Source organism: Diprion similis, chromosome 12 (genome assembly GCF_021155765.1).
Source record: "Diprion similis isolate iyDipSimi1 chromosome 12, iyDipSimi1.1, whole genome shotgun sequence".
NCBI lineage: Eukaryota > Metazoa > Arthropoda > Insecta > Hymenoptera > Diprionidae > Diprion > Diprion similis.
The window spans coordinates 4,587,734-4,600,121 of NC_060116.1; the positions used below are offsets into that span (position 1 = coordinate 4,587,734).

Genomic DNA, 12,388 nt, shown 5'->3' on the forward strand with positions numbered 1-12,388 from the left:
ATGTTCGATTATCAGTGCCGATGTCTCACCGCAATACTGGGCGCGTTTTCCGATAATGGAGTGTAATTAACTCTAGCTCTGTGGTCAATCATTTCCTATACTCTACATAAGCGCGATTGAATTTCGCCGTGGCCATTATTTGTAACTGCATCGGTAGCTGCGATATACCCACTCTAATTGGGTTATGTCGAGAAGGGACGGTGTGTATTGCACATACTCGACGGTATGTGCCCCACAGTGCATGTGGAGCTACTTGCCGATCCACGGCGAGGGTGGAAAGCCTGGCCAGAATGGAGGATCCAATTGTTTCATTCGCATTCCGTACATAGTGCATGCCTCAATTGCAGAATCCTTCAGAACATAGGTGCCTACAATTCTACCTGAACAAAGAACCTGTTTTCCATGATTTCTTCTGTCTGCTCTGCTCTGGATTGGGAAACCCGTTGCAAATTTGGCCTACTAGTTGACGACGTTGAATTTATTCGACATTCAGTCCCAGGGGGAAAAATAAAAGTAGAAAAAGTTGGAGTAAAATTGCCACTTGGAAGTCGAAGCAAGCGACGCCATTCAAGTGGATTCACTCAAGTTTGAGACTCTTCTTTATCCCTGCGTCTCTTCGCATTCAGACGTATAAACGCAGGTTTAGGTTGGCAGGCGCAGATTGAGTGTACAATGTTCAAAACTCTCAATTGCATTACTTGACTTTTGAGAAATTTGAAAATAACCATTTTCTAAGTTCGGATCAGAAGGTAAAATAATTGGTTAAAACTGAGAAGCTCAATTTTGAAGAAGCACTTACTGTTCGTCAGAGATTAACCTTTTAATGATGCAGTACTGATGAGTTTGACTAAAGTACCAAAACTTGACGGTTGTAGACTGGGTCTTGTTCGAATTATAAAAAATGTCGACAACCACTGTAAACGTCCGTTACAGGTACAGTATAACTGTGCAGAATAAAGAAATGAGTTTTGAAATATGTTTTTTTTTTTCTTTCATCCCCTCTTCTACCTTTTTCCACTTGTTAGGCCAAATAACAAGGCACTCGGCATAAAGTAAGTCGTGAGATAAGTGGTCCCCGCGGGAGAAACGCTTCCCATCAGAACTCCGGAGAGGTTTAGGGAGTGACTGAACGACCACCACGCGAAGGGTAAAAGAGCCCCCCGACTTCCTGATATTTTCAAAAATTCTTTAGGCAGCAGATTTTCGACCCTTAATATTGGCGCGTTGGGTATAATTTCACGCGGTGTTTTGACCACGACTCGGGTTCAAAATGAAACAGAATTTTTCGCAATCCTCGAGTCACAAGCGAATTTATGTCGAACGGCTTTGCAAAATTCGCCCCCAGCGAGGCGGCGGCGGTACGATGCGATGGTAAAAACTCGATGTGGAAAATTGGTGACCGTGTAGTGGAATGAGTGGGTAGATACAGAAAATGGGAAAGATTAAATGGGACAACCGCTGGTTCGTTCCAAATACGTTGTGTCTGTTCTCGGCAGAGCGAGTTGCACTAATCAACTTTCGAATCAGAAAGATAAAACTTCTTTCACAGCCTTCCTCCCTGCTCCAACTTCTCTCGTCCGGTTGATTGGCTGGACGGTTAAACACACGGCGAGCCATCCAATCGGCAATTAGCTGCGTTTAACGTCCTCCAATCATCGGAGGAAAATGTTAGTGGGATCGAGTTAAGTACCTACTGCTTTCCGAATTCGTGGGTTAAGTTCGGTGAATATTGGATATTCTTTGACGAGGAACGAGCCCAGGAATGACGTCTTACCTGCCGTGTAAACCAGGAGTTGCAAGGAGAGGAGGATCAATACAAACGCCCTCATGGTCGCGCGAGTTAGGTAGTCTTCATTCCGCGATCGTTCTACCTGGAACAGAAATCATTACTCAGTATTTACTGGAAGAAAAGGGATCCAGAATTCCACGATCTTAGATTATCGGGATGAAATCATTTCGGCTCACACAAGCACGCAATATTGCACAAGCCTTGGCGGAATATTTCAATGTTGGAGTGGTTGCAGGTGAAAACAGGAATTGCAGGAATATTAATGTTTTATGCAAGCACTCGAAATACTGCTGAAATATTCAAGACACATTGCATTAACACTACAACGCTATGTTCTTGCAGTTTGTGTTAAATTTAGAATTTAAACCATCTTCTCAACATCCTCGTATACCACAATTTTAACGACACTTTTATTATGCACTCTTATCGTTATAGTTGCATGTATCAAAATCTTACACGTGACTTGGAATATTCTGGATCATAAAGCGTAGTATTATATAGACAAGCAACAGTTGGATACTTGACGAATGGATTAATGACACAAAGAGTTTGTCCACTTTTAAAATTCTCAGACTATTTTATTATATTGAAATTATATGTTTTTTCCATTCATTTAACGGTTGGTTCTTTGATGAAACAATTTTTGTTTGTTTCTTAAAGCGCTTTGAAATCTTGATAAACGAGCAAAACTTTTAGAGTGTTTAAAAAAAAAAAAGGAAATAAATAACGATACCGTCAAGGGATCGAACCAATAAGACGATTGAAATAGACGTATTTAGAATGATTTAAAAAGTTTTTAAACGACAAATGTTTCAGGCTAATTTAATAACTATAAGAATAAATAATCCCGTCTTGGAATTGATCTCGAAATTATCAACATAAAAAAAGGTAACTCTTAAGAAAGTAACAATTTTTCAAAAGATCGAAACTGAAAAAGGTTTACATGGGGGGAAAAAAGCTCAGAAAAATTCCGGAGTCCAATTTTTTGCACACTAATTTTTGCCAGTTCAAATTTCCTTTGGCAAGTTACTGCAATATACGTGCTGGTTGCAAATTTATAACCGAGTTCCAGCTACAGCTAGGAGCGAGAATGGTGTATGGAATTATTAGCCAGTGAGATACAAGCACGTCGGAGTATATAACACGAGGTGAAGTATTTTAGTCTTCCTTGTGCCGGGTGATAATTGGAATTCCTGAAAACTGGACGTAATAGAAATGGAATAATCGATTTCAATCCATTCGCATTAATTTCTACCCTATTTCCAGTGTAAAAAGTGATCTGCATTAAATTACAATGATTTGCGTGTGATATTGGTGATCTTCAATGATTTCGGGATTGAATAGATACGCAAAGAACCTTGAAAAATTATTGGTAATCAACGAAAGCGCATTATGATAAGATAAACACCAATAAAGTGTTAATGACTTCAAACCACTTGTCTTTTACCACAAGACTTACAATGATTTATAACTTTGTCAGGTGATCTCAAGTGATCCGCAATGATTTACTCCGATATTTACTATCTCAGTTAACACCTCGTTCGTTTAAAGATCATTTCAGTCATCCGGATTCCTTCACCCCTGAAATCGACGTCGATCATACGCCATTGGTTGTAGCCTCGAGCACGGTTCAGGTTCGGCAGGTGGCCGTTATAGTTTCACCGCTTAATTAACTAACGAGCGATTTGCCTCGGAATCCAATTACCCTGCAGCCCAGGGTCCGTCTTGACCAGCAGGGTGTTCCGTTACGATGTGTAAGAATATGGACATTATATATACGTACATGCCTGAGGGTTGATAGCAATTGGGGCGTTCAGTATCCGTCAGAAAACTAACATAAAATAGCAAGTGAAGACTTAAACTTAAGAAGTATCGATCGATCGATTATTATTATTTTATTACAATATTGTTTTTCTTGTTCTTCGAACCTTGTGGGGAAATTTTATCATGACATATATAAGAAACGTTGATGACTCACATTAAGAGATTTAAGGCATAGCATTGCATTCACTCATTATTTAGTCAAGCGTCTGGTTATTTTTTTTCTGTGATCTTGACGTTAAGAATATCACTGCATATCCAACTATAATATGTATATATATATATATAATTTAACGAGAGGAATTCTTTAATGTACTTTTACCAAATAAAATCAATATAACTGATCAATTATATAACGACAATATCTGTATAATCACCTTCATTTTCACTAAAATCCATATAGCCTAAGAAATTCGTTACACATGGCAGAAGAAAACTCGGTAATAGAGATGAAAGCTGGGCTAGCTAGTCGAAGGAAGTGAATTAGTTGCAGGGGTGGAAGGTGAGTTGGGGCAAAATTGGCGCCGGATATAAAACGAATGAAAGCGAAGTAAAGCACGCGGCAGACGTTGGAAGAGACGATGTCGAAGAGTCGAAGAACTGCGCTGGAATTCGAACGCGTTGGCGATGTGCAGCGAGCGTAAAAGGAGAGTTCGAAGAGAGAAATGTGAAAAAATTTCCAGCTCAATGCTTTGAAGGTTGAAGTAATGCGAAGGCGGGAATTTCAAACGTGGTTTTACAGACCCGCTGCTTTTTACTCATTCAGCTTTCCCATTTACAGTAATTTATAATGAACTCAACCTGCTGGCCTCGCTTTAATTATGAAAAACAACTTCCAGCTCATCCAAAGCCTGAATCTCCCTTCGGACCTCTACCGAAATGATAATAATTCCAGCGTTTTCCTGTCGTGCATGCGAATGGTCTATCTGATATTCAGGTTTCGTATCCGGAAGAAAGTCTGTCAAACCGTGATGGAAGACCCGTTGTTTTCCCTGCGAATACATTAAACCGGCTACGAAATATATCTGCCTCTGATGAGGGATATAAATTGTGTAAATAAATCGATTGCAGATTAAAATATGTGAGTAAAAATAAAGCGACTGTGAGTTCCTTGGAGCAATCGCATGTCTTCGCTAACCTTCGTTTATACCTTATACTATCCTAAAAAATCCCAGGTAGTATAAGTATAACCACGAGAATCGTCGTGAATATAAATTAGCGATTAAACTGTTTATTTCCCAAATAAAATAAATTAAATAACCAATTTACTACGTTTCGTAATATTAAAGACGATAAATCTTCTCTCTGTATCAAGTCCAAGAATTGCATAAGTCTCCGTGGTTACGACCGATTACTCGCCAGCTGAGGGTTTAAGGAAAATTGACCTCAATTGAGAAAGAGATTTAAGTAGACCTCGGAGAGTTATTTCGGTCTACCCAACGCCGTTTCACACCCTCGACGCAACGTTCGATTAATGTTCCCCGGGGTATTCAGTTGACATTCGATCGTAAAATTACCGGTGACAACTCAGTCGCGATGTTTGCTCCGCGAATTGCTATCGAGGAAAGATCCCTGATTCTCGTGTTGACAATCTTGCGCGTTGACTTTAGATCCGGACTATCTGCAAAATTTCGAGTTCCTAACCTTTATCGAATTTTTTTTTCATTCACTTACATGAAATTTTCGAGTTTCTTAGAACAGCGATGAGAGTTATTTATTTTAATACAATATTACAGTGTATTCTCTTTAATGGATGGTTGTATAATTGATAATATAGAATGATGCCAATGATATTAAACAAGCAATTAGTTTCTCTTCCCGTCTCAATCGAGGCGGCACAAAATTGTATCCCAATCTCAATCCCCTTTCCGTTTGGCCACTAATTTATAGATTCGATTACCCGAGGATTGTGCAATGTATTTAATCAGTGAAAATTAAATCCGCAAATATTCATTCTACAAGATACTCTTCAAGATCAGTGAAGCTTTACGCGCAGGGGATTAGAATTGACGATCTGTGAAATTCGCCCTATTTTATGGACAAAGCAATATTTCGGATCACTGAAAATATTCTATAACGCTGATTGCGACTAATTCCGAATGCAAACAGTGCAATAAATTATGAACAAATTTGATTCTTTGTAGTCACAGCTTTGGAAAATCGTATTGTCGACGGAAGACTTAAGAAGGCAAAAAGAAAAAAGAAAACCAAATAATAATGAGGAAGGATAAGGAAAGTTTGAGTTAATTTGAAATTTGAATTGAATTTTCCGAGTACATATTCTAAGACGTATTTTACGTCCAAGTGAAAATCTTTCAACGGTTATACCTACGTATATTCGAAAAACCCAATCCATGAATATTCAGTAGGCATTCAGTTATCCAAAAGTGAATAAAATTGTCAAGATTATAAAACGTCACGCGACGGTTGAAAATTTTCAATCGATATAACAAATATAGCAAGTCCAGATCAGTTAATACAGAAATAGCACAAGTTACATAGTTAAAAACTTTACCGTCGCTTAAAGGATTGCATGTCTCATCCGCAAGGTCTTCAGACTTGACGAAGCGGTCTACTAATTCAAACAACGTCTGTTAATTTGGATAAAATAAATCTCAACGTCACAATTTCGTAAAAAAATTGTTATTTCCAGTATCCAGTACAATATTGCGTAATCCTTAATAATTTCCTCAGCTTATACACAGCAGTTAAAAAGCAAATTTTCATTTTTAAGTACCAAGAATTGTATACACCTACCACCGTTATGGTAAAGAAATGAAAATAGTTGATGATTTTACGGTTAACCACAATTACTAGATATTTCTAGAAGGGATGGAAATCTAAAGAGGCGCGTATTCCGCTGGCAGAGGGGTTGAGAAAAGGAGGGGGCTGTTCGCTCCAGTCACCGCGGACCACTTTATCTGTTGGATAAATCGCGAGCATAGCAAGCGGAATATTCATGCGGCGGGTAGTTCTCCCCCTCCGTGAATTCGACGCTGCGGGGGTATTTGCATGAAATTTGCTAATCACGCCGTGAAACTCACCCCTCACCCCTCACCCTCTGCCAATGCTGTTGTGCACCGCGCTGCCGACACTTTCCCTCGTTTGTGGTGAGGAGCCAATGAACCTCCCGACTATCAACTTGTGCCGTTACTGATTGCAATTACGCTCAACGCCAACAACTCGCGAATCCGTAGTATTCATCGACGATATCCTATCAACGATTATATCCTCCGTTTATCGAGTGGTTCATGGACTCCTGGTGAGGCGATAAATCCCCTCCACCCCCCTGCCTCTTTCGAAGAAGGGAGAGAAAAAGGAAAAGAGATACGAGGAAACTGTATTACAGGTACACATCGCAAATTGCCGAGAACGGGAAAAACGTAGGAACGATTTAAGCTCGAATGCAGCTGCAGCACTTTGCGCTGAACTGCAGGTATGGACTCTGAATTAACAATCAGGGTTAGGTACGACTGAGCAGGATGTTCGCGAGGCGCGCTTCATCCGGCAAAGAAAATATGTAGGTATCAAAAGTTGGATGCATATTTCCTTGAGTAGACGCGCGGCTCTGCAGCCTCGGATACTTTGCTAGCCGTTTGACGTTCAGAATTTTAAATTCACAATTTACTTAGCGAGGGTAGGTGTGTGTGTGTGTGTGTGTGTGTGTATGTATTATATGTATGTTCACGTATGTATGTATACATATGTAGATTCACACTAGTGAGTCTCTGCGGCACCGTTTCTAAGTTAAGAATTTCAGCCTCGTATACCAAAACCAGTTCTGTATACAGAATCTTGAAGAGATACGAGGGTGAAATGAGTGAACCTTGAATGAAAATGAAATAAGGAAAAATGAAAGAACCAGAAGCATGTTTCTAGATGCCGGAGGGATCGTTTATATCACTGAAGAATTACGCGATACTCCAGAAAATAACTCAAACGTGGTCGAATCTGATATCTTCTCCCATTTGTGGGTATAAAATCATCAAAGTTCGTTGGATTCTATACATGCATAAGAATGGAAATAAAAAAAAAAAAAAAAAGAAGAAGAATCTGCAAGTAGTATGTGTCAGAAAATAATCTCGGAAATTTTTGCATGAATTTCAAGCAGCGCTTTTGATAAACTTTCGCAAGACCGTTCGTGTAACTTTTTTTTTGGAAAGAATTTTCATTACTTTGCGAGTATTTCACAATTTTCGCGCTAATTTATTGCCGGTTTTAAACCTACGCCTGCTTGATTGGAAACAAATCTCGTAAACACAACTTGAGACGTTGTAAAATTGTGATAAATTGATCAATTCTCTTTCGGATTTCAAAACGTTCGCAGAAATCTACCTTTGAATCAATACTCGGTCCGTGATTCGAGGACACACAACCGCACTCACGTAATTCCGATCGCGTGGGGTCTTAGAGATACGAGAGAAACGATAACTCAAACCATGGCTTGAACAGCAGGTTCGTTTCATTAGATGTGCCGAAGTGCGAGAAGCCGGACTCGCACCTACGAGCACCTCGACCCGGCGGAATCTAGCTGGTTGAATTATTTATAGTGGATTTCCGGCCACTGAGATCAAACACGGGGTGACGTTTCATTACAGTCTGTTCCGAACCACCGATTTCAAATATCCGTGATATGATCCCAAGAATGATAAGTCCTTTCGGCTCTTGTCACGTTCATTAGTGCACCGTGAGTCCCCGGACAATTTTCGAGACTGGAACTCGGGAATAGAAGAGATCTCATACAGGATCCGTCACTTTTCCAGGATGGAACGACGGAGAACACCGTGGAGACAGGAAAAACGAATGATAAGACGAGGAGAAATGGGACTACTTCCCCTGGGATTCGACAGTGAGTAATACACCACGACCGAACCGTTTGTTGTAAGTCATAAGCTCATCCTGTTCACGGACTCCGAGACTGGAACGTCAACTCCTGATCGAAGGCTGCAGGGTAGCCACTTTTTCAAACGCGTGTATTCATTAATTTGACTATTCATCTCTTCAAGTACTCCATTCGTAACGAAAATCCGACTTTGGACAAGTTTTGACCACAAGTTTTCAACACTTGATACATTTTATTGTATAATGAAATTAGAGTTTACGTAGATCAAAGCATCGTTGTAACTTTTGTGACGATAAGTAGTTGAGGTTACTTACACGCAACGATTGTGGCGATAATTTGTACTTAAGGTCCTTATAAAGACCCGTTGTACACCTCGAAAACGCGGGGAAGCAAAACTCCTATACCGCTTAAGCGATCAGAGTGAAACTTGGGCATTCAATGCCTTATTTTGGCAAAAAGTGGAGCACCTTTTTACTTTTTCCAAATTTTGAAAAAAAATTTACAGATTGGTTACTACTCACAGAAATTGGCCAAATTTTCACAGTTGCACTGAATGGATCGGCCTATCCGGTATGATACCACTCGGCGGTGATGAAACACACATTTTGAGCTCAGTCCCATGAGATTTGATGGTGAAATGACGAAATGGCAGCTGATCTGGCTTTCGATTATGAAGAACACCGAAATCTCATTTTTGTGACATTTGTTACCGACATTACGCGCATGCCGGTAATGTATGTGTGTAATGGCGTTAAAAGCTACCGGCATACATGAAAGGTCGGTAACAAATGTCGAAAAAATGAGATTTCGGTGTACTTCGTAATCAAAAACCAGATCAGCTGCCATTTCGTCATTTCACCATCAAATCTCATGGGACTGGGCTCAAAATGTGTGTTTCATCACCGCCGAGTGGCATCATACCGGATAGTTCAATCCATTCAGTGCAACTGTGAAAATTTGGCCAATTTCTGTGGGTGGTAACCAATCTGTAAATTTTTTTTCTAAATTTTGAAAAAGTAAAAAAACGCTCCACTTTTCTCCAAAATAAGGCATTAATTGCCCAAGTTTCACTCTGATCGCTTGAGCAGTATAGGAATTTTGCTTCGCCGCGTTTTCGAGGTGTACAATGCTTCTTTATAAGCACCTTAAGTCATCAAAACTGATACATCTATCTGAGCCGAAACAATAATCCAGGAGGTGAAAGAATTTCTGCAACATTAAAAGTATCCCGTAGCGTCGTCTATTGCCTGCACAAAATGGCAGTTCCGGGAGGCTGAGTACTTATCCTGCACTTAAAGTGCCAAGCATGATGACTACCTCCGAGTCACAAAAACATAATTCGAGTTTGACGATAATGGACGTCATTAATCCAAAGTCCGTTCTCCGATTTCCTGTCGTTTCTTGAAACTGCCTATTCATTCCTCCCACTTCTGGTACCTGCGAACGAGTTATTGTTCGAACGAGTGGTGTTTTCATCGGATATTTTCCGGAGTTTTTATGAGAGACCAGATGGCCATTTTTCTTTGCAAGAATTATTGTGATCACTCATTATATACTTGATTGCGATCGATAAAACTGTGAGTATAAATACGCGTTTGCAATTGCATATTGATACCTATCTCGAATAGTTCGTTGCGGTTGTTGTTTTCGTTGGGATTCAGATTGGCAACCGTGTGTCCGATCAAGGTGATCGAGAAACTGTTTTTCGTGGTCTATGTACAGGGTGTCCCATAACTCCCGGATGGTTGGTCCAATGGCGGTGATGTGTGACAAAATGAGGATGGTCAAGTCTGAGTGAAAGTTTTCCAGTGCACGTATGGGATGAAGCAAAGCTACAGTTAAGACATACATTCTTCTGACCTCTGATTGAATCGAAATTTGACGACCCGCGGTTTTTGAAGTCGATAATTACGAAATTGAAATTAATATTTGGATACATTATGGCCAACAAAAATGCAGGAATTTATTGAATTTAGATTTGATACCCGAGTGTTTCTGAAGTCATTAATAACAAATTTGATTTTGTATCCACTATTTTGAATTTTCGGACTTCAATTTCATGCCCGTAATCAGCCTTCTCAAAAAGCCATGTGCGCGAAAGAAGTTTCATTTACACTTGATTGTCCTTATGTTTCATGCGCAATATCGCTACAGACTTACTATTCTTGACTTACAGGATACTCTGATAATACAATTCTCTACACGAGGTTCAAACCTTGCAGGGGTTTCTAATGGAGTCAAGTTAACCTAATAATAAATAATTTCGTTCCATGATTATGACCGCGAGGCAAGAAAATCTGGAATTGGTAATAACGAGTCTTTGACACACGCTAACTTTGGAAATTCAATCGAAAGAGTAAACAATCGTAAAAACAGGAAATGCCAAGAGTTAAATACAGAGGCGTGAGCCTGGCTAGACAAAAACTGGTTAAAGGAAGGAAGTGAGGCAGAAATGGGTGGTTAATAAAACGGAAATAAAAAGGAATTTCATTGCGGCGGTTACGGGGCTGAAATGTAGCTGGAAATGAGACTCCCGCGGGAAAGGAGCACAATATGTTTCATCCCCCGTACAGTTTTGTACTGTCATCGACGTCGAAGCCACGGTGCCAGCCTGCTCCAAGGGTCCCCGTCTCGCACCCCTGCAGAATCGCAGGGTCCGACCTCGGGTTTCCTCTCTAGGAAAATGCGATGAGTCATGGGCACCGCCTGGAGTAAAAGTTCTCATCCGTTATCAGCGGGGCAATAAAACTCTGCTCCCGCTCCCCTCTTCCCCCTCTCATAGACATGAGTTCCCTTAGCTCGGCCATCTTTCGGGGCTCTGACATCTGCTGCTGTCAGTGGCTGGTATCTCGGGGACGGAGGGATGACGACCCGGGATTACGACTACGGTCAGAATCAAATTCCGGAAATACTTGAGCCGCGATCAAGCGCGAACAATTTCAAAATCTCTTTCACCAGCAGTCGGAGTTGGACATATTTTTGACGTTAGGCACGAGTAGGAGGTTCAAAATCGAGTTCAAAGAGATTCTGTTAATCTCACTTTCGTAAAATTTTGTGAAAGTACATTAAGAAAATACATAAAATAATATCGAATCAAAAAAATAACCATAAAAAGGAAGGATTCTTAATACACTAAAAAAAAAAAAAAAAAAAAAAAAAAAAACCGAATAATTTTTTGTCCAGGCAACGAGAGTGATTTGATGGAACCATCATGAAAGTTTTCTTGAAATAACGAAAAATCTGGTAAAATCAAGTGAAATGTAATTCGAGGAGCAAAAATATTTTTTTCTATAATTGCTAGGAAAAGTTTCTTTCGAAAGAACGTTTTTGTTTCAATAATTTACGTTCGCAAGATTTACTTCAACGTTTTTAATCTTATTGACGTCACCTAATATGATTTAGTAAGTAAGCAGTTTATCTTATCTTCTCTATCGTAAAAAAAAAAAAAGATTCAGATAACCAGTAGATTTAGCTACGTAAAGATGAAAGCTAGAAGAACGTAACTCATCACGCTCTGTATCTCTGTAAGAATAAAAAATGAGGCGAATTTATCCGAGATGATTAAAAACACTGAATAAAATCACCTCGATAACGTACAACGTTGATTATTTCAGTATGAGAATATGATATTCTCTCCCCAATTCATCCCCCTGCAGCCCTTTTGTATTCCCCGTTTGTATTGTATTTTGTCCGGTCGAATTATAGCGCCTTGAATATTGTAATCGTGGAAGCGTGTTATCGCCGCGTCGTATAAATCGCGATTCTTTTGTGCGGGACAGGATGCATGTTGGTAAAACGCACAGCATTCACGTCAACGTTAATCACAGCCGTTCAATCATCCTTATACCTACGTGCACATAATACTGGCTGCAGATAAAAAATTTTCACGCGCATTGATCAGGGTGTGTCACGTCCTCAAAATGGGGGGGGGGGGG

General features: G+C 40.0%; 1 protein-coding gene across 2 annotated transcripts in view; it reads right to left on the reverse strand.

Annotated features, from left to right (window-relative positions):
* The window catches only part of LOC124413199 (neural cell adhesion molecule 2-like), a 221,397-nt gene that overhangs the window by 52,019 nt on the left and 156,990 nt on the right, over nucleotides 1-12,388 (reverse strand). For both annotated transcript variants that reach the window (XM_046893630.1, XM_046893627.1), the window contains one exon: nucleotides 1,775-1,871. In XM_046893630.1, coding sequence (XP_046749586.1) covers nucleotides 1,775-1,829 — 55 coding nt within the window. In that variant the 5' untranslated portion in view covers nucleotides 1,830-1,871. The remainder of the gene's footprint in view (nucleotides 1-1,774; nucleotides 1,872-12,388) is intronic.